The sequence below is a fragment of the Struthio camelus genome, chromosome W (genome assembly GCF_040807025.1).
Source record: "Struthio camelus isolate bStrCam1 chromosome W, bStrCam1.hap1, whole genome shotgun sequence".
Lineage (NCBI taxonomy): Eukaryota > Metazoa > Chordata > Aves > Struthioniformes > Struthionidae > Struthio > Struthio camelus.
Window position 1 is genome coordinate 41,636,441 of NC_090981.1, and position 25,915 is coordinate 41,662,355.

Genomic DNA, 25,915 nt, shown 5'->3' on the forward strand with positions numbered 1-25,915 from the left:
TTAACTTCATTTTCGAGTAATCACCTAAATGTTGTGGGTATCCAATACAGTTACTGTCATTTTTGATTTTTTTTATAGAGTATTAATTCAAACCAAGTTGAGACAGTGGAAGGTCCAAAAATGCCCTGCAGTACAACAAGCTCTGTAGAAGGTACAGTTTTTTATTCCATAACGTTACAGTCTTTAAAAACTCTGGAAAGTTGGCACAAACGCTTAAACCATTTATTTATTCAGGAAGATCACATAGTTCATATGACATGAGAGACCTGACAGTGGAATACCCAAGTCATGCGCTGTAAGAGTTGTGTAAATCATGATACTCCCTGCAGAGCATCAATTTTCCAATGTCAAACTGAAATTGTTTACAAAACATTAAGGCCTTTGTAGTGATTGGAAAAACCTTACTGATTTTATTGTAGGAGCAACAAAAGTGTCAGTAAGTTCCAGGAGAGGGCAGTATTTAGCTGAACTAATGCTCCAGCCTGCAAATTCAGTAAAACCAAATAAATCAAGTTAATAAGATAAGAGCAGATTAAAAAAGAATTACGTTCCATATGAATAGGTTTGGGAACTAGCCCAGACTTTTTTACTGAGGTGAAATTCCCATGTATCTCAATTAGACATTCAGTATTTTGGGGAGTAGTTTACCTCTATAAGGATTGCAGGACTGTGCTTTCTGATGGGAATGCTCTCTCTCTACCAAGATACAGCCTTATGTACCTTAGAACAGGAATCTCTTATAATTGAAAAGAAAACCACAAAAAAAGACATCCTTAAGAATCAGAAGCATGGCACTGTGGGCATTTACATATGATTGTCAGGAATTAAAAGTTTCTATCAGATTGTCATTTGTTTATATGACTGGCACTATATATGGAGGAGGTGACTAGCTGAAAATGGTTAGTTCTGTGAGAGGGCTCCAAACCTGCAAACTTGCTGTGCTGGAGGCAGTCCTACTGAAATCCACGTGAATATGAGCACCTGCATAAGCGTTTTACGTGATCAAGGCCAGACTGAGAGAAGAGAATTGGTCTACAATTCCAAATGGCATCAGCTAGTAACTTTAAGTGAATGAATACACCAGGGAAACAACGATTGTGTAGCTCCTTGTTAGTGTTAGAAATTCTCCAGCAGTGTTCAGGCAACAAGTGTAATGCTGACAGAATGTAAAATTGCAGAGAGACAAAGACAGTTACTAACCTTGCAGACTGTGAAGCTGTTATTGTAAGTTTACAGCAGCAATTTACAAGGTATGTGGCTGACTTTGATAACATAGCGTGCAGGTTGGTTCTGTGTATCAGTCTGAGCGCCGTAGTCTGGCTAGCATCATCTTCGTGTGGCTCTTCACAGATGGAAGGTGAACGGTGCAGACTGGTAACACTTGTGTGTGGCAGTAGCTTGGGCAGTGCAAGTTCTGCGGGATGATTACTGTGACGTTTTGCCTTAGGTAGTTTTAATTTGGTCTGACTTGGGGCAAGCCAATAATGAACATCAATGGACACGGCCCCCCCCCCGGAGAGGGAATCGCACGTTCAGGATGTCTAGTCTTATCCTGAATTCTGATGATAAAGCTTCTGATCCACTTTCTTCTGCCAAGCCGAGATTCACAAAGATGTTTGGGCACCTGCCTCTTAGTGTTTTCAATAGAAGGCAATAATTCAATGCTTTGGTGAAACAGAGTTGTTTTGTGTCTGGTTTAAAAAAAGCATTCTCACTTCAGGTCAATGGCAAGAAGAGTATGCCACGTTTTGGCAGGATCCAAGACTTGAACAAGCAAGCTGTAATAATCAAACTAGTAAATTTTGCATTTTGTGTTATCTACCTGTAAAAATGAAGAGTCCTTTTTACGCTGATAGGCAGTAAAGTTTTTTGATCTTCCCATGTTTTGATACTGTTTTTGGTTTCTGTATTGCATCCATATCCACTGAGTGTTTATTTTGCCTTTTTTGCTAACCACCACCAAAACCAGGTATTGAGAAGTCATTAATACAACTGATGACTAATAGTCTGTCTTATGCTCTTATTAGCAAGCATTCAAGAAATTTAGTTAAAATTGTTGCTGCTACAAGCGGAAATCATATGAAATGATTAACAGAGTACTTTTTACCATGTTCTCAGTTGCATTCAGTGAAACTCCTTTACAAATTAGTCCCTAAGCTCAGGGCATTAATTTGGTGCATTAATGTCATAACAGGATCCCCCCTCCAATTTTAAAACAGCTGCAGTTCTAACATGTAATACTTGCTCACTTCTAGGTGGGCCTAAAGTCAAGGTCAACAAACCTTTAAAACACAATGCTATCAGAAGCTCTGAGGTGTTATCTGCTAAAGGTTGCTGCAGAAAGTATGTTGCTTGTTGTGAAATGCAATCAAACCAAAGCAGTGGGTTAGTGTAAGGTGGTGCTACTAGCTTAGCAGTGACTCTCCCATAGCAACTTAAGTAATACATGGAATGGTACGTTATCCGGTAAAGATATAAAGCAAAGGTGAAATAGTTTTGGTTAATTCAGTAGTTTTTGCTCTTTTCCATGTTTGCTGACCTTGAAATTCTATGTCCATAATTTAACTGCATACAGGTATCTGGAGCAATAAGCCATTTACTTCTGTAGGGTAACTACTAGTTATAGGGGAAACGGCTTTTCTTTAAGAATTGTAAGACTGAGTAGCAGTAATGCCAATTGCATGTCAATACCACAAAAAGAGGAACCTGGATATTCATTTTCTTGAAATGAGCTTTCAGAAATTTAGCTTTTTTCCTCTTCTCCCACTGAACTTCTTAAAGTCAGGTTCTATGATAACAGTTACAGAAGAAATAGTTAGAAGGAACAGACTAAGTGGTGCCTGGGATGATTTTTTTGATGGCAGGAGTGATTTGTATAGTAATTTGGGCTTTGTGATTGTGCTTAATGTATTAGAACTTGATTTGTAGACTTATTGCCAGTCCAGGGCACCTTTTGGGCCTTAAAGCTGGTAGACCCTGGAACCGTCTTCACGACCATCCTGTAGGCCCCAGTTTTACATCTAGGCATTTTGTTTTCCTGTTGCTTTGCCCCAAGAGATGTGAGTGCTTCCCAGCATGCCTGGTTCTCTCGCAGGGGAAGGGAATTATTAGCAGCAGTTAACAAACGGAGAATTAAAACAGGGAGATAAAATTACTTACGTAAAGCTGCCTAGCAAGCTTGGGGCAGAGTCAGGAATTGCTCAAGTGGTATCTTGTGGTGCTGCTGGCCCCGTGCACCTTGCGCAGTGTGCGCCCTGCCCCAGGCGAGAGGCATCGCCGCTGCGCAAGGGTGGCAACTGTTGCACCGCCTTGCTAGTAGTGCAGCAGGTAGCGTTGGAGTGAAAGGGAAGGTCAGTTTGATTGTAGCAGAAGGTAATTAAATAAAGTGAATCAATTAAAAGTTAACAATCCAGATATTGATTAGCATGGACCTAATCCTTTGTGGTCTTGACTCAAGCCAGCATCCAGAGGTACTGCTGAGGTCCTTGACAGCAGGCACACTGATTTCAGGGGGTCCATATTGCGTCCCAGAACTTCATCCTACAGAGAACTGCAGGTGGTGTCGTGGTTGCTGGAGCTTGTGTCATTTAGATGACAAACAGCTGTCTTTGAGTTGTTCTTCCAAAGGAATATTGATAAGGCGCTTTTTTTTTTAGACTTTGTGCAGTACTATGAAAGGAGAGAGGTCCTGAAAGAACCGCTGTTCCTCAAGGCGGTTCCCCAAAACGTGCTGTATTGGCTGCTGAGTCGTGCTTATATTCATTTCCTTGAGCTGAAGTATGGAGAGGTGTCTGTATGCCTGAGAACAGACCTGAACCTTAAATTAAAATATTCAGTATAAAAAGAAACATATTTACTAGCATAACTGTGGTGATATAATTATTATTATTTAAAATATATTTACAAAATAATGATGCCCCTGGAAGCCCTGGGGACACTGATGTTAATTTGCATTCCAGTAGCCAGATTACTCCTCTTTGCTGGTTTACAGTAGTGCTGGAGGCTGTGTTTGGGCAAAATTTGCAAAGCGCAGTCGTTGTTTTTGTATTTACTGTGTCCTTTCCTATGATCTGGAAAAGAAACTATAAAAAAGAGAGTGATAGAAATTAAGTTTTTGTTTTATTTTGTTTTTGTGAAAAAGCAAGGCCTAATTTTAAAAATGCATCTAATCTTTTCAGAAAAAAACCAGCCCAGTGGCTCTGCGCAGTTTGTGTGAGGCAGAGCTTTTTTAGAATTGCTGGTCTTTTGAGCGCTTTAGGGTTAATCAGTAGCTAGCTGACGAATCACCATATTTTCCTGTCTCTTTAATTTCAATAGCCTGTTCATAACTGGCTCATGCCAATAACATAGCACTTGTTGTGCATCTCGCTCGTATTGTGCCCACTGGAATGCCAGTTTGGGGAGATGCAGGGGCTGCAAAGGGCCATTGTTCTGGCTTGCCAGCATGTTTGTTTGCTCATTGCTTCCCCCCTTCTATTTGAAAAAAGGAGAGAGATCAGCAGCACAAACCAATGCAGACCCAAACTGAATTTGTTTGTTATTTAAAGAAGGATTCTTTGCTTTTACAGGTCCTGTGAACTTGGCATCGGATGAATTGTCCCAGGATGATGTGAAGGTACAGATTTCTCCTTATACAAATAGTTTAAGTTTTGGAAGAACAACCTCTGCTAGGCTATCTGAGCACCTCCCAGAGCTAACAAATAAATAAGATGACGAATGCCTGCCAAACGATGTTTCCTGTCCATTCCTATCCTGCGGGAATAGTTACGTGTTTAGATTATTATTATTTGAAGGAACCTGTTACGTGGTTGTGGGCCGGAAATCTAGGTCGAAAAAGCAAGCTCTACTTTTGGACCGGAAAGCTCCTGTGTTTGTGGTGATCCTTGGTTCCTTTAGGGAGCGTACAATTCAGCTTCAAGCATGTCAGGGGCAAAACCCATCTCCTATATGCACAAGCTTCACCCTTAAGATGGCACGATTCGTTATGTCTGAGGAGTCAGTCTCTGCGAAGTATCTGTTGGGTTACTGTGAATCCTTAACTGGATTGTTTCTTAGATCAGATGCAGACCTGTCAAAAACTGATTGGGACTGACTGGGAAAAGTGATTCATGTAAAAAGTAGGCAGCTTCCATTGTCTTTCAGATGGATTTTAACATGGAGTTATCTAGCAGCCTTTAGAGGAGAACAGTATTTGCAAAAAATCCCATTATGCTTAGTCACCTGTATTTGTTCCCTGTTTTTATATTCTACTTTTTATTTTTGTGTATCTGGTTGCAAAACCAGAACTTTGTCTTAGTTATATTTTTATCACCCTTCAAAAAAGGAGCTTGATTATTAGCTCAGTTGGTATGAAGCTAAAACAGTGATTTAGGTTGAGAGAAACAATTGGCAAATCTGGTAATGGTAATAACTTCTCCAAAGGGTATACCGATTAATTTCTGCTAACATTTGAGTTTTGGAGAATTTTATTGGATCACTATTATAAAAGAACAACCTCTTTAGCATTTTTTAATTGACAACTATGCAGAAGATCAGTCATTTCTTTGGGATTCAGATGTTACAATTTTGAGATGACACAGATTGTGTTACTGCTATGAGTATGCTTCTGTATGCTTTTGGAGTCTACGTTGAAAAATTATGTTGGGGCAGAGCGTGGCACTCATATGTCTTGCTGGGGGAAAACATTCTAGTACCATATTGCCTGTCTCTTTTGAGGTGGCAATAAAGGCCATGCCTCACTCTGTAAAAGAACAGACTGATCTGTGATATTTCTACAGGAGTGAACAACTCAGGTAATAGAGAAGGAGCCCTCTTGGAAATTGATTACTCTTGTCTAAAACACTGTGTTCACTAGTCAGAGCGCGGCTAAGTTCGTAAGGGAAGAGCAAACTGGGGGTTGGAGTTTGCATGGAAAGTGGGATGTAGTTTGGGTTGGACTTCTCTTCGTTGGTTGTTTGAGCCTGTAGTGTCAGCTTTATGATTCATACTCATATCTTTTATAGAGTCTGGGAGTGGCGTTATCTATTGTGTTTATTAAAATGGCTCAAATTTTGTCATTTATCTTCAAAGAGCTAGCTCAAGTTTTATTTTTCTAGCCTTTCAGAGATTCTGTGGTTCCTTCTAAAGGGAATGAAGATCATGTGTTGTCGGGCATAGGTAAGAAATCATTAATCATTTTGACTTCCAAAAAGCTAGTGATCTATACTGTAATGCCAAATACACACAAGGCAGTTTGTTTAAAAATAATGTGAAAGTTATTGACTTTGCAGCATAGCTTGGCAAAGGATCAAGTCATTCATATTTATGTCCGTGAGGAGCCTCTTCTGATACACCTCTGGGATAGATAGCTTGTGTGTTCACACAGTATCGTGATATTCTAGGATTATTCAGCAGTGTATTAACTGATGCAGGAATAAAACCCTTTAAAATAAATTCTAATAGAACTAGCATACGTGGCTAAAGATTAAACAAAGCATGAAAAAATGTTTAGATGCTACAGTGATAAGTGTATTGATAAGTGTGATAAGTGTGTTGTAGGACTGGTAGAAAGACTATAGCGAATTACACTAGATAGTACATTTATCGAATGAGACCCATAGGGAACAGTGAGGAATAATTTCAGGTTTGGGAAGAGCTCCAATAACAAAATGCAAACACTGGCTCATGCAAAGCAGAGTAAAGAGGAAAAAGACAATGAGTAACTGAGCTTTGCCAGTGGCAGCTGCTGTACCAGTCAGAGAGAGCCAGGCTGGCTTAGTTTGCCTATGGTCTAATGCTGTCCTTCGAACGGAGGAGCTGAGATGGTGGCGTTCAGACAGGCCATATGCGAACTTTGGTGGCTGCAGAACTAAGAGTTACTCTGTGTGTGTGAAAAGGGAGGGGATATATATGTGCAGGAATGTAGGTATTATATGCTAAAGAGAAATGAGCTGAAGTAAATTCAGAGACAAAGGTGTAAAATAAGAACCTGGCAGCATATTCTAATAATAATCTCTCCTTATAATCATTGTCCAGTTTTTAGTTCTTCTAATCATTGTGGTGTCGGATGCCTATACTTCAAAAATGTTATCATACTTGTTTTACTCTCCCATCCAAGGAATATGGGAGATGCACAAGGGAATCAGGAGTAGTAGCAAAAATAGTTTGTTATTCTACTAGTAGTAGTTATTCTAGTAGTAATGTTCAAAGATATTCTGACTTAAGTGCTTTGTGCATAGCACAGAGTAGCAGTCCCCATCTTTCACAAAAATACAGTGCATATATGTGAGATGTTAGTGCCCATTTGATCAAATCTGTTTTGTCAAGCAAAACCAAATTATTGGACTGCATCTCAGTGTAGGAGGGTGTGGAGCCATTGGGGAGTGATTACAGATTGCTAATCTGAAGCCACATGCTCCAGTCTCAGCTCCAGTTACACCATCTGGAGGGAACATAAGGTAGCTTAAGAGCTGGCAGAGTGGAAGTTCTCCACTCTGAAATTGTAGCTGATATTTCTTTCTCTTACCCCTGAAATGCCTTTTCTTTCTAAGGCATCATTTACACAGTGATGCTTGTGACACTGGAACAGGAGCCAGGCCCTCTAGCTTCAGACCAGCTCAGTCTGTCTCCTCTTTGATGCTTGAATGGGCAGCTGCAGGCAGATCCTGGGTCCTCTGCAGGAACAGGCGGGCGACTTTGACCCTAATTCGTCCTTCTAGTTAGGAGTGACAGGGTGTAGATTCTGCAAGGAACTTTTGAGTGAAACACAGTGTATTCACATACAACTCAGAACAGGATTTAAGTGCTTAGAAACTGATTTAGATGCATTTTCTTAGGCCTGTTTATTTTTTTTACATACTTATGTATATATGTGTGTGCATATGTGTATATAAAAATATAAATACCTATATAAATGCATGCACATATACCTATATATATATAAATATATACAAATATGCATACACAGGCATGCATATATATATATATATATGTACGTTTTGTCCTGAGCACAGGCTCAGCTTATATTATAACTAAGAAGATTACCTATTTTACCTTCTATCTGAAAAAGGTACTCACCCACCCTTTATCTCTTCCCTAAATTTTAATTACACTATAGTACATTTAAGAGGTTGGCCTGTTTGTGGAGAAATTGAAGTGAAGTCAGTTCTGCTTGTTTTAGATGTAAGTCACCATAACTGCAAATGTGCTTATCCTGCGTAAGTAGTGGAATATGGACTGTCTGCCTGCTGCACCCTGGGCTTTCCTCGCCCCTCTCCCTGTTGAGTACTGAACTCGGCTGAAATGCTCGTAACAGACATCTGATGGGATTTTGCCACTGACCTCAACAAAGCCTGGAGGGCCTCCGATCAGTGTTGTGTGTGAGGGCTGATGGGGTTAATGTGCAGGCTGGGGAGAAGGCAGGCTGTCGGATGTGGTATGAAAGGTGCAAGTGGGAAGGGCCGAAGAAGAATGGAAATGCAGTTTGTTGAATAACTTAGAAGTTGACTTTAACTGGTTTTAGTAGTTTAGTTGAATGCAAAAATCAGTATATGTTCTAACCTGACCCATATAACCATACTGCTAGATGTCATGGTTTTATTATCCCGGATTGCCTTAAATTTCTTTTTAAAAAATTGTTTGTTTGGCATTGTTGTTAAATGGCAACATTTTTGGCAGGAAAAGCACACAGTGGGGGATAAGGAGAGAAATGGAAATGGTTGTCAGTGGGGGAGAGGAAGAGGGAAAACAGCTAAGGGGGCGTTGAGTGAAGAAGAATGAATAGAAACGAGCAGACTTTGGAGTCTCACTAGGAAGTTGGATGCGTAAATCAAAGAGTACTTCTAAGAGGAAGAATATTAGTGCTTTTTGAATGGGTGTCTTTGAATGAGTGTAAATTCTCCTGCTCCTGCTTCTCTCTTCTTTTCCCACATGGTTCTTACTTTTAGAAACCTCTACCAAAAATCAGTCTAATCAGGGCAGCTCCTGAAAGACCTCCCCTGTTCCCACATTTCAAGCACATGCAGCGTTCTGGCTCTTCCCCCCTGACCTGGCAGCTCTGGATACCTGGTGCTTTGGGAGTATCGTGGCAGGGCATGCTGGCAATGCTCAGTAGGACTCCAAAAGGGTACTATCTCCTCTGCTCCTTGTCTTCATTTTTGGTTTGGGACCTGGCTGCCTTGGGCACCACTTGAGTCTTCTAGTTCAATTTTTAGGATTATTGCCCTTGGCTTGTACTGTGTGGGGAGCCTCCCATCCTCTAGGAGGGCTGGAGAGCCCCCGCCACTGGCGAGGGTGGGGGCAGGCACCCAAGGGAACTGCTGCGAAGCCTTGTGAACCACACTGGATGTTTTCTACTGCAAGGAGGCTTTGCCATATTCAGGAACTGATGGAATAAGAGTAGATGGCAGGGCACAGTAGGATGCTAGATTAGCCTGAACACTGGGTTGTGTTTAGACTCCTGAGCTTGATGCTAGTCACACCTGCAGATCTTTCCCCTCTCTCTCTCTACTGGAAATTGATAGAGATCTGTTTTGTGTTTTAAAAAAAAAAAAAAAAAAAAAAAGACTTGTTTTCAGTGGAAGAAAACATACTGGAAGGATTGAGAGAGAAAAATAATATCCTGTTGGGGAGAGTGAAGGAAAGAAACGAAAAGGGAAGCAACAAAAAAGATTTTTTTCTTTCTTTCAATATTAAGCATATGTATGATTGCCAAGCATTGTCATCCTCAGAGTCAGCAGCCCTGTACGTTTTGGGAGGGTGTCTAGGAGGTGACAGCTGAATGCTGTTACTGTTGGGCATGTGATGGTTTTAGCAGGGCATATGTTTTTAAAGTTATAATTCCTTCCTGTTTTGCATAGCTGGTTTGGAAAGAGGATGTTCACAAGGCCATTTGTAAAGCTGCAAAAGTTTCTTTTTTCCAATAAGAAAAATCTAACCCCAGCTTTTCTTCTGAGGAAGTACAGCTTCCCCCCCCCCCCCCCCCCAAACTTCAGGAAGGCAGGATACTGATAATTTTTCACAATATTTTCCTTGCTGACCTAGTTACAGTGCCAGTGACCTAGTGGTGGATTCTGTGTCTGTCTAATCTATTCTGTTTGCTCTGCTGGCGGTGAAAAAAATTCTGCGAGCCATGTTTTGCACTTAGATTAAAGAAAAAAAAAACCCACAAAAATCCTGATGTCAAATTTTTGGCAATTCTCTGTATGTGACCAGGCAGCTACAAAACATTTTTAGTTGAGTCTGTCCTTTGATTTGCATGGTTCTCCAGAAATCCCAGTTTAACCACAGATCAGTTTAAGGAACAGAACATAATGATCTTTTTCTCTGTGCAAACCAGTAGGGCTGCACTGTAATCTGCAGAAAATCTGTTTTGAATGTTACTGTTTTGTTCTTTTTTAATTAGATTTCCTTACCGTGGTTGGTAAGACTTGAAAGTTTTTTTTGTCAAAAAAAAAAAGCATTGTCCCGCTGTCTGGATTCCTGCCTTTACACGACTTTTGTTAGGTCTGTAAAATGATTAGTGCTTCTGCTGATTTAGGTCAGATTTTTCTCTTGCTTTTTATCCTTGTTTGTATTTTGTTTTTGATGGGCAAAATATTTGCATTTGGAACTGCTTTGAGTCAAGTATGCCTGTTTTGGTATTAGGACTACAGGAAATAGTTATGGCTATTCATAGAGAAGTGAAATTTGTATATTAAATGTTGCCTATTGAGGCAGTTATGGGAGTTCTGTGATAAATGCTTACGCAGATCTTATGTATTTGTGGTCGGCTTTGTTTTTTCCTAGCAACTTTCAATCCTGCACTTCCCTTCGTAAGCTTCGAGAGAGATCGGGTGATCTGGCTATTGTATCCCTAGTCCAGGAAGCCGCAGGCCTTTACTTCAGTTTCTGCTCTGTTACAGATTTACAGTATGACCTTGGGCATGTCACTTCTCTTTTCCATGCGTCTCAGTTACTTATCTGTGAAGTGAGAAACACCATAGTGAGTGAGGTGAGGAAGAGACACTGTAACACTTGCATGTTTGCTGTAGAGAGAGGCTCTTTTAAAACCCCGTTTTTATTTAAAGGGTGGATGGTTTGAAAGTGGCAGAGAAACATAATAGCTGAAGAAAACTGTGGAGCTGTTACTGCAGCTTTCTTTTAATGACTGTGACAGTTATATTCTGCCCTTTTTCACTGTAGTTCTCAGAGATCCTTATGTTGCTTTTTCTGCTTCTGCAAAACTGTTGTGCAGTTCCACGCGCCTTGCAGATGAGAGGCTTAACCTGCGGCTTATCAGTCAGAGTCCTGCTAGAAACAACCTTTAAACGACAGATAGTTGGTTCTAGTTTATTTCAGCAAATGAAACATTCTCATCTGTTTGAACTGTCTATAAACAATTGAATATTGAGGACTGCTGAATAGCTGAAAGCTACAGAAGATGAGGGAAGTAAAATCTTCCTGGGATGTGAGCCTGAACTGAGCTTAATTAAAAAGCTGTGGAGAAATCTGGAAGAAACAGCATTAAGCACTAAAACAAGCTTGCTCTTGTTTCTTGGAGTTTCCTCCACTCTTGATTTTCTGAGACGTTATAATTCAAGTTAACCTCAAAAGGAAGACAGAAAGAAAAATGAACAAGTTACAAACATGTGCTGTCTGGCTTCCCAGAACTTGTCCTCCTCCTCTGCCTAAAATCCAAAACAAATTTGCTCAACAAAATAATCCTTCAGAAAGAGGCTCTTTTTTCTGGTGTTTAAATAGGCTCATTTGCCTGTCTTCTGCCTGGTCTCATTTCACGCTAATGTAAATATACAATCTGGGATATATCTTATGTCAAGTTACTCTTCAAATGTGAGATATAATCCAGAAATAAATTGTGAAGAGAATAGTTGTAGTCTTGAAATTGCACATATGAACACATTTCTCAACTTTCTTCCTCCTTGAGAGGCTGCCCTTCCCTTGAAATCTTCCCTGAAACATGGAAAATTAGGTTTTTAAAGAAATTAGTCTTTGGTGAACTTTCTGGTAGTGCAGACTGCCAGCATAAGTGTAGACTCAACAAGCAAGTCATTGGCGAAACTTCAGTAAGAACCAGGTCCAATTCAAACTTCAGTTTACTTTCATGTAAAGCCATGTGAGTTCTCAATGTTACTGGGGCTTGTGCAAGCCTCTGTGGAGCAGAAACTAGGAAACGATTTTTATTGACTCTAGCCCTTAATTCTGAAGCTTTTGCAAATAAACTCCAGAGACCTTTTCATCAGGATAAGAGACAAACAGCAATGGGCTTTCCATCTACATTTGTGTTAGGTATCCAAGCTACTCTTTTGATGTGAATAGATACTGGACAAGGAGAACATTTAGGCAAATTATCTCTTTATGCACTTTGTTGGAACTGTTTCGCAGTTGTTTCAAGAGTCAGGGCATACTGACCGCAATCACGTGAAAGTAGTATTAATGAGCTTGTTTTCCTAACCCGCATCAGGTGAATGGTGCTGTTAAAAAAATATATGTATATATCTTTTGCCAATCAGTCATGAATCAGGCTTCAGAGATGTTCTGGGTCTGAGGAGCACTGTGAAATCCCAGCACTGGGACAGTAAACTGCCCAACCTGTAGAGTTTGAGACAAAGTCTCAGTTCATGCATATATAGATCCACTTTGGAGCTGCACTGACTCAGGACTGGGCAGAGATGGTGGAGATGTGTTTACTGCTTCAGCTTTGTAAACTCTGAGGCCATCCTTCTTCATCCCAACCTTTCAGGTGCTCTCCAAGGATTTTACATTACTAGTATAGCTTATGCAAAGCTATTCCTATAAAATTCTTAAAGGTAAATTGCTCCTTTAATTTACCAAATAAACAAGACTTAAGTGCTAGCACTTACAAAAAAATTGTTTTCAAAGGAAAGATAAGTATTGCTAATAGCTCTTTGCAGGATAATGCATCATTCCTTGAATATCACAAACATAGTATTTTTAAAATGAGAATGTTCTTATTATAGCTGTTCTAACTGTAGCTGTTCATCCTAGTTTCAAAGGAAACTAGTTTCCTAGTTTCAGATGAAACATTAAAAGTATTATTAAATTAATTTCATAATCACATTGTAATTAGAAATATACCTGCAAGGGAATAGCTAGTGTTTGATATAAATTTAAACGGGATGGTCTCTCAGTCTGGATGGTTTACAGCAATGTGATTCCATGTACAGTGTTTGACGTGGGTAAAAGGGTATATCCACATGGAAGTAAATACAGTGGAGCATAAAAATACTTGGACTGACTTCTGATAAGCCTTCTAGTTTAGAGCAATCCAGAACGCAGTTCACACAAATTGACTCTGCTTCTTCAGCATCCTGCCTTGACTTTAGAGTACTTCAGTAAATTTGGGTGTCTGCTTAGAACAGCTTTTGCAGGGAGAGGCAGGGTAGCCTGCCGCTCTCACCAAGGTATCTGTGAAGACAGCAACTGTTCTGTGTTCGTTTTTAGGCTAACGTCCAAGAAATTGTACAAATTAGTCAATGAAAAATTGACTCAAATTTGTAGTACCATATCCTTACTTTCATTTTTCATTAATATTCCTAGTGTCTGTCTAAATGTCTACATTCTGCTCATTACAGAAAAGGCATCTCTAGTGTGGGTGGGTTTTGTCTTTAGCTTTTTAAATGGAAAGATTGGTAAATACTTGCAAGAAGGGAGGTGTAAGCAGGAGCTAAAGCATTTGAGGTCTCGAGGCCATTTAGTCTTATACCAGAGTGTGCCCAGGTTTGAGATCTGCCTTTACCCAGGACTGTGCTTCTCTGAGAGAGCAAAATGCCACTTTATTAACTGGTGGTGAGAGGAAGAGGCTCCGTGAAGTTAAACACTACTGTTCTTTCATACTGTTGGAATTATTACCCCTTAGCTTCAGCAGGTTTGACACAGTGAGAAGCAGGTGTATTTGTCATGGGAAGTGCACAGTGCAGGAAACTCCCTACTCCCTCCCTTCCAGCCCCCTCCCCCTTTCAGATGGCAAGGGATGATGCTTGCTGCCCAGTGCTACTGAGAGAGACAGGAGATCCACCAAATACTGCCATACCGATGGATACCTGCCTGCACTTATCAAGATCCATTGCTGAATAGTTTAAAACACAAGCTGCCATATTACTTCTGAGAGGCCTCAACAGATCACACTTTTCCTCGTGTGCAAAGGGCTAAGGAAATAAATTGTCCAGAAGTGACAGTGGTCTAAATTGAAACATCTGTCAGAATGTAAACAATAAGAAAGGTCATGAAAAAAAGTGGAAGAGGTCCTGTGCCAAGACCTTATGGATCTGGGCTTGGTTCTGTATTTTTCAATATATTCATTAATAATTTGGAAAAGAGAGAGGGGGAGAATAGGGAAGTGACAAAGTTTTCTAACAATTCCAGTAAATAAATTTTCATCAGAAAAACACAGGTACTTGGCAGAAGAGAAGAGGTGGTGAAAACGGTTTGTGTGAAGAGCCATCCAACGAGAACTGTGACGCTTGCTGACAGCAGTCCATACAAGCATCACATAATCATGGGCAGCTGGGAAAAGCATTAGAGTTGGTATGTGTTCAGTGTGTGGATCTGGCTGATGGCACTTTGATTTCAGTCGCCTTTAATTCACATTTACTGAATTTTAAAGCAATTGTTAAATCTAAAAAACCATTTTGAGATATTTTGTCCAGGCATCTTGACAGACCCTCTCTATGGGAAGATGTGGTCTATTTAACAAAAGCAGAGCGAAGATGGAAGGAAAGCCTCATACACCTACAGTCACAGAGGTCAGTGGAGAAGGGCACCTAGCCTTTTCTACACCTTCTTTCCATGTCAGGGCCTTCTTTCCCTTTGAAACTGCACAGTTTTGGGAAATGGTTGCAGGCTCTGCTGCTCTGGGGCAGAATCAAGCTGGAGGAAATCAACTTCATCCCTAATGTTGCAGGAGACTCTGCCAAGAACAAGCTGGATAGGACATTCTGGGCTGTCGTTCTGTCATTCTCATCACCCATATCCAATGGTGGGGACCATCTCCAGCCCTGCTGTTCAGGTTGTCATCTCTAGCTCAGTTTTCTATCCCATGTGCATCCATTCCCCATCTGGAGAGGGGACACTTGACTCAAAGGGATTTTGACTCGCTGGTCTGCCAGAGACAGAGAGTTACCGACGGCGGAGTTCATTTAGCAGGGTTTCAGGAAAGAGAATCCACCTTCTTCTCCAGTGTCCCTCTGTGAGGCTGTCCTCTGCGTGCTCCTGAGGGATGAAAGTGCCACTCCATGGAAACTGCAAATACTAGTTGCATTCCTGTACTTCCTTCCGTCTTGCCACAAGCTGAGGGAACAGTCAGACAATAGACAATGGACTGTAATATCTCTGAAAAACATTTATATCATACGGATGTGTTTTGGCAAGTGCTGGGTGAAAGAATTTAAAACATTACAGTAGCGTTTATCAAAAGCATTGGCCTTAGGTAATGCACACAAAAAACATTTGTTCATTATCTTCACTTCACATCTATACCTTGGTGTACATAATTGAAAACATTTTTAATGGAAAGTAAGGTTAATATTTTCCAGCCAGAAAGCACCTTTTATCTTATAAGTTGCCAGATCCCTGTGCCAGCTGCATGCAAATGTCACCACTGAAATGCTGTCACTTTGGAAATGAAGACTGGCAGGTGAGAAGAGTATTGGATCATCCCACAAAGTGCAAGAATGGGAAGAAAAACATTTTTAGCCAAAGACTGTAAGGCAAAGCCCTTCTTCATGGCATAAAGCAGCATAAAGTCTTTCATGGCTGCCTGAAAGAGTTTTAAAAACAAGAAAAAAAAAATCTTTCACAAGGCTCGAACAGAGCAAATAAAGTGAGTGATATTCAACTAACAGTTTGGAAAGAGAGGTTGATAATTTATCTGCACTTTCAGAATGTCATTGACAAATCCCTCTACCAGATTCTATTCAGGGGAGATTGCGGCAAGCAGGCGAAAAGCCTAAAGCTTGTCCAAGAAAGAGAGGATAAACAGCAGGAACAAATGGGCAGGTTTTTATCATAGCTGAAGTTTAATAGTTGCAGTCTAAGTGTTATGTAATAGGATTGTAATTTAAAAAATTATTTAATAATCCTAAATTACTCATTTGTATTAGAAGGTTCTAAATTAACTCTGCTCGTTTCAGAGAAAGAGCAGGCAAAAACTGAACAGTCAGTGAAAACATTTATTCGGTGTACAGAGGTCATTCAGAAAAGTAAATGTCTCAGCATGTAAAGTAGTTTAATGCTATTAAATACATCAGCTGTATGTCCTCATTGTGAGTGTTTTTTGTTCCATTCTGGTCGTCCCGTCCTGGGCTAACCAGAAGTCCAGGAAGACCAGTGGAAGTGAGTAAGTGTACTTTTTTTTGATTGAAGGATAGGTGAAAAAAGTCAGAGCTGGTTAATTTAGAGAAAGGATACCGAAATGGAGATATCACAGAAGTAAGCAAAACTTACCATTTCTCATAGAAAAGAGCACAAAGGAATAGTCAGTGAAATTGAAAGGTGAGATTTTAAAGCCAGTGTAAGAAATACAGCGCTCTTTAAATGTAAGCTGCAGTTCACCCGTGGAACTCTGCCGGCAGTCTTGCTTGCCTGAAATTAGGGCTTTGAGTACGCGTTGGTAGTGAGAGCACGCTTGGTTACGTGAGGGAATATTGCTGCGTGCAGGGGAAGTCTTTTGTGTCTGAGCAGTTGGGAAGACATTTCCTAAGTGAACAAGTTATCCAACAAATATGCTCTGTCTTTTCCTTTCCTCCTAAACTGTGGCCACGGTTGGAGGTACGCGACTGCTGCGGACGGAGTGCAGGTGTGGAAGGATACGTCAGTTCCCGCATTCCAGTATATCCAGGGGATTTATCAGTGCAGTTTGAACCTGACATTCCAGGGAGTGGAGATATTTTGAAGTGGACGCTTAAACCATGGATTTATATCCTCTCTGTATTTTCAGTCATCCATTGTCTGTTGTAGTTCCCTGGGGTTGTTAATTATACATATAAATCAAACAAAGTCTGTGGGAGTGTCTAATATTTAAAGTGAAAGTCTAAAGCTTCTAGCGTCTGGGGCAAATTATTCTTTTCAGGCCTAACAAAGCTGGCAGAACTTCAGTTAAGGCAAAGGCAGAACAATGATCTGTTTCAACTCTGCTTTATGTAATGTGTGCACTTTATGAAGTGCTTGTGTAATAATTATTTTATGCCTAAATCCTGATAGATGTTTGTATAATGGGTTTTGAATTAAATTTGCATTTGAATTGGCATTATTTTCTTTCAACAAATACATTGTTATCTCTCACTGAAATGTGGGTTGAGGAATCACTTGAAACACAATACAGAAGTAGTGCTGCAGACCTCAGCAGCCTGAAAAATAATTGAAGTGAAGTAAGGAATGTTAACAAGCTCAAATGTCATCATCTTCCAAAAACTGACATTTACGCTGATCCACGTTCCCTCTCCTCCTTTATGTGGAGTACAGAAACGCATACATTGCGGGGTAACTAAAAGAAGTGTTTGGTGGAGTTGGTTAAGAAACACTGGACATGCTATTTTTGCATTAGCTCTTGTATAGCCACATTTGAGCCTGTTTAAAAATTGTAGTTTGTGTAGTGTTGGGGGAGGGGATAACGAGTTCCTACTGCATACTAATTGCCTACGAGTTGTTCAGGGAGACTGTATAAGAATGGAGGATTTGTTGTAAATTAGTCACTAGCTGTATTGTGCATTGCTATGAGGTTAGACCAGTGCTGTAAAGGTGCCAGCTCTACAAAATTCTTATGATTCACTGTCTAACTTGGTGACCGTGTGAAGGAGAAAATACTGTTCAGACTAAATATTATTGGAAAGAGAGCTCTTGTAATGACAGCATAATCTTTCTTTATAACACTTAAGCTTTGAGCTCATTTGAGTTAGAAAGATGTGAGCTACAGACTTTTGAGTGGGTTATCAGTACTTTTCCAGCTGCAACATCCCAAAGTCTGCCAAAGCTGTAAGCACGGAGAGGGGAAGAATTGCTTTGCAATAATACAGGGTCCAGCAGATTAACAAACAGTAAGCAAGGAACACTAATCAATCTTTGGCTTCTATCACTTCGGCATTTTGCCTGGCTTCAGTTTGAGAGTCCTTGTATATCCCAGTTTTAATGTGGAAACAAAGTCTGAAAAAGCTTGCCATAGTTTGTTTACTTTTGAGACATATTTTCTCATTCCTTGCTCAGTTCCTATTGTTTTCATTTACATGAAAATGGAAAGGTGAGTTAATGATTCATTGGCACACAACGACCTTTCAAATAGCGCTGGACCACGGATGCAGCAGCCCCACTTGAAGCTCCAACCTCCTTGCTTTGCCTTAATATTTGCAGCCTGATCTGTCTACATGCCTGGACGCCTGAAGAGAGCAAACATTTAGAGCTTCTCCCTCCCCTGTGTTTAGTGGGCAATTTGATCCTTCTTTGTCCATTCCTTTATTTTACATCACTCTTAGACTTGACTTGCTATTGAGAACAACAAAGTGCAAGTTTGAGAATCTGCTGTGTCTTACTTAGCAAAAAAAAATGGACTCAGACTCTGATTCACCTTTTAATTACTCTTGGCCTTCCTTACCTAAGATGAGGATTCGAAGAAGGGCATCCAGACAAGGTAGAAAAAGCTGTTTTCTTTTAAATGACTCTTGCTTAATAGCTCTGCCTCCTTTTCATTGTCTGCTTACGCACAGGTGCCTATACACAACTCTGATGAGATTGTTTCTTCCTTTTTATCAGAAGTCTACCTCACTGTTAGTTGCGCTTTTGTAAATAGAGGTACTGGAATTTTTTTAAGGAAGAAGAAAGTGTTTTCTCCAAATTATATATAGTTCTTTAACATTGTTTTTATTTCTTTATTCTAAGGGATTTTTTCTTCTGGTTATATGTGTTGCTTTCACTGAGCAGTTCTGACACCCTAGGAGCTTACAGAACAGCACTGCAACCACTACAAGAAAGTTTTGCTAGTTACAGCTGTTTTCATTTAAGGGGAAATTTGTAATTTAAATATCTCTCAACAGTGAACAAGAAAAATTTTAGTTACATACAAAAGTCTCATCAGAATGAAGAGGAAAATCTTTCCTTTTGTGTAAAAGAAAGAGATGACAGCTCACTTGCTCTCTTTACACAGATCCTTGTGCAGTTAGATATAGTCCTCCTTTGTGGAGAAGTCTTTGGGAGGTAAGCGTTGTAAATATTGTCACTATGATAAAGTGTGTTTTAAGCAGGTTTAAAGGCACTGACCAACAAGTTTATGTTACGAAGAATTATCATTGAAAGCTTTAATGGGGATATAGTTTTTACTGCATTCAGACAGAAGCAAAGAAATGAAGACAGAGAATGGGAAAAGTATAATTCCTTATTCCTTGCACAAAATTGCTTTTTATGTTTCAGAAAGGGGGGAAAATAAATAAGAGAAATAAGATCCATCAGTGTCATTAAAGACAATGAGCCAGGAGAATTATGCTGATTATACAGGCTGAGACTTTGACATTAAATTTTAAAATGAAAAATGTGTACAAAATGCACGTTTTAACTTGCAAAAAGTCTTCTGAGATTTTTACTTTCATTCATGGGATTTAGTCATTAATCCGTTATTTCCCAAGAGCACAGGGGTTTCTGTAATGTGTGTGGTTGCATATATAGTTTGTAAAGAAGATGAAATACCTTGCAAGTTGTGGTATTCATTCTTTCTATATCTCGTGGGAACTCATTTTATTGAGTTTATTATATGGCACTTTTGTTGTTCTTTTTTTTACCTTTAGGCAGCGTTATGTTTTTATCCTTCACCACTGTATACATATCTGGTGTTTTCTGTGTTAGTATTGCATCTTGTTTCCCAAAAGTGTTAACAGTATAACAACACACGCAGCTTTTATGTACAGATGACCGTGTATGTGGGGTTGTTAGAGCAAGAAGACGCTCTGAGCGTACGCGCACCCAGAATTTATCAATGGATAAACGCTGAGGGTTCATTTGTGCTTGGGGCATTGAAATCCTGGCTGCTTGCTGGGCTGGAGAAGTGGCTCTGCAAGAGGACGCCGGACTTGCGATCTGCTCCCTGCCTCGCTGGGGGAAGGCTGCCTTTGTTGCTTCCTCCTCAAGCAGAACGTGACCTGTTTTTTTCCGGTCATGCAGTCGTTGCTGGTGCACAGGTGGGGCAGGGTACCTCGCCGCTACGTTTCCGTGATGTAGGAGTTCAACTCTCAGTAAGCGAGAGGACGTTAGAGGCTGGCAGGAATCAGTGTCGCGCTCTCCTCCCCACCCCAAAAATCACGAACTCTTTCCTATGAATCATGTGTTGTGTGCTCCAGCTGATGTGGGCAATGAAGTGTCAGCCTCCTCCCTTCTCCACACAAGCAGCATGCTGTTTGTTTCATGGTCTGGCACATGCCTTTGGCAACGCTCCTCCTGGGAGGCAGGGGTGCAGGCAATGGGGAGCTGTGCAGACCTCAGATGGCTAAATCCAAAGCAGAAATTCTCAGACCCTGCCTTGGGCCGTATGCACGAATGTTTTCAAAATTTTAAGTTTCCTGATGCCCGAAGTTCAGCTTTCATCCATGCTCAGAGACCTCTCGGTCTTCCCTGAAGGGGGTGATAGAGCCCCCGGGTTCCCAGCGAACTGCCGGAGGGCCAGGGCCGGGGCAGCAGGCAGCGGGTGCAGGCTGCAGCCTCCAGCGTTAGTCTCTACCTGTTGCTGAGCAGCAGGCGCTCCCCTCCTCCCCCTGCTCCTGCTGAAGCACGTGTGTATAAGGCATAATTAAAGATTAATTAGGCTTAACAGAGAATGTGACCGTGACTCCAGCTTAGTGACTGGACTGGGGAGGGGTCTAAGTTTTGATCTGTACTGCAAGATCCTTGAGGGTATTTATTTTGTTTTTTAATGTGAAGTGGCCAGAAGACAGGTCTCTTCTTCTCTCCCCTCAGATGTATTCGTAATCCTTGGGGTCACAGTCTTACTTTCTCAAAACCAGCAACTCTTAGAGGCTTTCCTGTAGGCTGTAACAACCTCATGGGTTCTGAGAGTGTCTCTCTGGCAAGTCTGTCCCGCTGTCCTGGGAAGTGACAGTTACGCACTGAAGCCTCTCAGGCAGAGGTGGAAATTGAAATCAAGCATCTCTTATCTTGGGAAAGTACTTTATCTGTTGTGCTTTGTGTCAAATGAGACACCAACTTATATTTGTTCATATATTCATTTATTTATTGGAAGCAGCTAAGGTGCCTGCTTCAGGGAGAGAGTTCAGAGGTATGAATCTGTGTTGGAAGGGGGCACTTGCTCGCACGCTGGGTTTAAGTCACAAAGAGCAAAGGTGGTGCTTAAGAACTGTCTTTCTCCTCAATGTTTCTTAATGGCTACTTTAGGAGCACATCTGGAACATCTTGGATATGATTTCCAGCATCCAGGTGCCTGATTCTGTCCGTATGCAAGAAACTTAGTGCTTTAGTTCCCACTCCAGAGATTTGGGACAGTTAAGTATTGAGGTTTATGACAACAGCACTTAAAGGCCTCCCTCACTTTCCCCGGAGTGTACTGTTATTCTTATGTATTTGCTTGATTTTAATCTCGTGAGTAGTTGCAGTGAATGAATGGAGGGCTAAGACTCATGAGTTAGCGATGCAGATGCCCCGTTAAAACTGGTCGTATTGTCCACATCTACAGAAGTGTATGTCACTTTGGTCAGTGCCTTGCCAGGAACTTGTGGAATTCTTTCCCCAAATTCAGATCACCATCTGTGAATTTAGAAGAGTATTTCAGTAGTCCTGTGTGACCCATGTGTTTAGTTGTCTGCATTTTTCTCTTACTTCATAGTTCTGGTGCTTACTTCCAGTTATATATTAACCCTTGTTCAGATTGCTGGGGGTAATTGTGATGAGCTGTCTGAAAACTATTCATTGCATCTGGACAAGGGAATTTGTAATTTCTTTCCGGGCTCTCAGTTTGGTCACACTGATGTATTTCACTTCTCTTTTACTCTGTGCCCTCTCATAAAATGATACATGTTTTTATTTTTGTGGAAAAATATCGTCAGTATTATATTCTTGTTGTTTTCCAGAATGGGTCGTTCAAGGCTGTACATTTTCTTAAGCCAACATAAAGCATGTTTTAAGTCATTGTTATGATGATCATTTGTGTTTTAAAGAGTGTTTTTATAAGCTTTTGTGCTTGGTAAAATGTGCAGCTTTTGCTGTGTAACTTTGATGACAGCATGACGGAAGATGCAGGAAGCCTGTGCCTAGTATTCATTGGTCAAGGCCTTTTATCCATGTTTGGAGATTATCCTTCCCAGCACTGTGGCTTTTTTTCACCTATGTTTAAATAACACATACATCTTTCCTATCTGTTTACCAGGCAGATGCCAGAGATCCACATGCTCTGTTAAAGGAAACATGCCTTTATTTTACTCTTTTTTCCTGGCCGTGGTACAATATACAGCCTGAGAACCTTCAGCTTTGGCAGTAGGAGCAGGTTGGTGAGCTGTGCTTGCCATGTATTTCAGTCCAGAGCGCTAAGTGAATACTTCTGTGTCGTATCTGTGTCAATATCTTTCTCAGTAAGCACCCTGCAGTCCAGTACCAACACCTTTCGGGCAGATAAAATGGTTTAGGACACTTTCACTGTCACAAGAGATGCCAGTTTGCCCTGTTGGGTGTTGATGGAGAAGAGGAGGAGGGTGGTGGAAGCTCTTCCTAGGTGCCAGGTGTCAGCTGCACTGAGAAGAAAGGCACAACTCCAATGCTGGTGCCCAGGGCCCAAAAGAGGGTGGTGTAGCCTACAAGTAGATGATTTTAGCATGCCTGAGAGCAACTCTCAGGGAGAGCTAGTTGTGTGACTCCACAGGAATTTTTACCTTCTTGAATTACTTGCTAGAAGACAAGGTGGGTTCTGTTCAGTAAAAAACCCAGTGCAAGTCAGAGGCAGAAACATCGCATCATCCGTGGGGTAGGCTCATGCCTCTGGCACTATAGTGGTGTTTGGTGCAAGACTTGTACGCATTTTACCTGCCTTTCTGCATACTGTGCCGAAGTCTTGCATGTGCTATGAGAATAGCCACTTTGAATGGGCAGAGAGGATTTTTGAGACGTTTGTTTCAGAATGCGTTCAGTTGATACTCCTAATCTTTTGGGCAAGAAAAGACTTGCTGTATATTGATAGTGGCACCTGGTACAGTGGGCTATTATCTGCTTCCGTTTTAAACTGGTAGAAGTGCTGCTCTTGGTGCCTGTATGACCAGGATGGCTTGTAACGGCTTGTACAGCTGGCGGGAGGCAAGTAAGGGGGCTGAAGGAATTCAGTGCATGATGTGGACATTTGCTACGGTTTTGTCACTTTTTAAACTATGCTGGCCTTTGCAGCAGAAATAAGTTACTAGCACGGTCAATGTGTAATTAATAATGCTCTCCTCTGCATTCAGCAAAGTCTTGAAATACCTTTCTTATTACAAATTTTGATGTAGCTGTCCCTTCATGCATGTATGAAATCTGTAGGGGGCGGGAGAGTGAGAGGAAGGAGCAGTCCCGTTCCTGGAGGAGCAGGGGCACCACATTGCATCACACAGCCCAAAGGAACCTGCTGGCTTTTGTCCTCTCATTAAAAGCCCCCATAAACATTTAGAGATCTCACCTTTAACAACAGACTGACTGGAACATTGCCAGAAAAATAGATTGTATTTGCCAGTGATACAGATTACGGACAAATATTCAGTGACTGAAGGTACTGCAGATAACGACATATTTTGATATATCCTGTTCTATTTGCAACAGCTTTCTTTGGAAGTTTGTACCAGGTTGTTCCTCTTTTATAAAGTTTTAAAACTATGTAAAATGTGGTATTAGAAGCTGCTGTATAAATAAAAATGTTGCAGTAGGCTGATTGTTGCTGTTTTTGGCTCGGGATGTGTAAGTCATAGCAAAGTCCATTATCTCACTGTAGAGACCCCAGCAATGGGGACAGTCGCTTTAGTCAGGAAGCTGGCTTAGTAGGAGTTGGCTCTGATTTACGCTGTGATTCACCAGGTCCTGCATGGACTGTTTCTCAAGGGTACGTGCCATACCTTGCTCAGCCTCGCTTTGGAGCAGAATACTGTCCTTGACAGTTAAACACAGTATGATTATGTGCTAGAGGAAGAGCATGCTGGGGAAGGTAATAAGTATACAAGCAGCAAAGTAGAGCCCAAAATTTGTTTCTTCCTGGTTGTTGGTTTAAGATTACCACTTGGAAAGTACTTTTTTGCCACAAAAAAGTGCTGCCTGTTTTGCTAAATCACATTTCCCATATGATTTTAGCTGCCAATATCCGATGAACTGCTGTAGAAAACAATGACTTATGCTATTTATAAATAAAGAGTTCAAGATCTTGGCAAACATAAGGAAATGGTTTGTAGCTTTAGCAGTTCTCAGGATGGCACACTCACTAAAATCATGTTAAAATTCCTGCAGGAGGGAAAAGCAGAATGAGATGTATAAGGATATTTTTAATGCTGTGAGAGCGCACAAGGCCTGTCAGGATTAGAAACTAAATAATTCATGGTGTACCATTTCTAAATGGGAATTTCCAGTTTTTCAGTAGATACAGAGCTTTCTGTTCTTGGAATTTATGAGATAACATCTTAAAATGAAATGAAAACTGTGGTGTAGCATTGCAATTTTGGCAGTGATCCAGGAGTTTTTTAAAGAAATGAATGCACCAGATCTAGACAAAGGTAGTTGCTAATCGGCACCATTTCTTCATGGTATCACTTTTTGCAATCTGATGGCCATAGGCACCTTCCAAATGCAGTTCTCTTATCTTACAAATATAGCTTGGGGAATGAAAGTCTTTAATGGTATTTTTTCCTTTCCACCGTGGCAGAAAATAAGTTGTACTTGGTACAAACTAAGAAGAAATTCACAGAATCACAAAATGGTTAAGGTTGGAAGGGACCTCTGGAGATCTAGTCCAACCCCCTTGCTCAAGCAGGGTCATCTAGAGCATATTGCCCAGGATCGCGTCCAGGCGGGTTTTGAATGTCTCCAGGGAAGGAGACTCCACAACCTCTCTGGACAACCTGTTCCAATGCTCTGTCACCCTCACAGGAAAGATGTTTTTCCTCAGGTTCAGATGGAACTGCCTGTGTTTCAGTTTCTGCCTGTTGCTGGGCACCACGGAGAAGAGTCTGGCCCCATCCTCTTGACGCCTTCCCTTCAGATACTTGTACATGTTGATCAGATCTCCCCTCAGTCTTCTCCAGGCTGAAGAGTCCTAGTTCTCTCAGCCTTTCTTCAGAGGAGAGATGCCCCAGTCACTTAATAATCTTAATAGCCCTTCCATGTTGCCTAATTTTCAATAACAGACAAACTGGAGTTTAGTTTACTGAAAATTTCGAACTGAGATGTTTTACTGCTTCTCTGATGGATTGATGTATACTCCTCATACTCATAAGCACCTTTCAGAGCAGTGTGCCTACAGGACAGACTAACAGTGTTTCGTTAGCACTTGATTAGGTTTTCTGCTAGTCAAAGCCATCAAATACAGTCAGCCCATGCAACTCTTCGTGATATCTGGAGTCAGGAACACACAGTTGAAATAGTAATAGTTGTTGTTGAAACTGATGATTTATCATTTCAGAAGAAAAAGCAGGTCAGATACAGCCTTCACCCATAGCATCCTCGTCACAGGTCAAATTTTGATCGATTGCTGTCACCCTGTAATGGCACTATAAATGGCATTTAATTCAAATACCTCTCACTTTTTTGCTGGTTTTTTTTTTTTTAAAGAGTTTTCTACTTTACTGGTAGCACTGTAATAAAACACTAAAGTAGAAAACTGTTTTTAAAACACAACCCAGCAACAAATAAAGATGAAATTAATATTTTATTATGCTTCTGCCAGTACATAGAATACTTTAGGAAGGTGATTGATTATTTGACTGCAGTTGAA

General features: G+C 40.8%; 1 protein-coding gene across 11 annotated transcripts in view; it reads left to right on the forward strand.

Annotated features, from left to right (window-relative positions):
- LOC104152984 (rho guanine nucleotide exchange factor 28) overlaps positions 1-25,915 on the forward strand; it is a 133,258-nt gene that overhangs the window by 52,924 nt on the left and 54,419 nt on the right. For 9 of the 11 annotated variants that reach the window (XM_068925499.1, XM_068925508.1, XM_068925502.1 and 6 more), the window contains 3 exons: positions 79-151; positions 4,569-4,615; positions 6,096-6,156. In XM_068925499.1, the coding sequence (XP_068781600.1) occupies positions 79-151; positions 4,569-4,615; positions 6,096-6,156 (181 nt within the window). Of the gene's footprint in view, positions 1-78; positions 152-4,568; positions 4,616-6,095; positions 6,157-18,475; positions 18,617-25,915 lie in introns of those variants that run through there. The other 2 variants (XM_068925509.1, XM_068925510.1) reach the window with 2 other exon arrangements.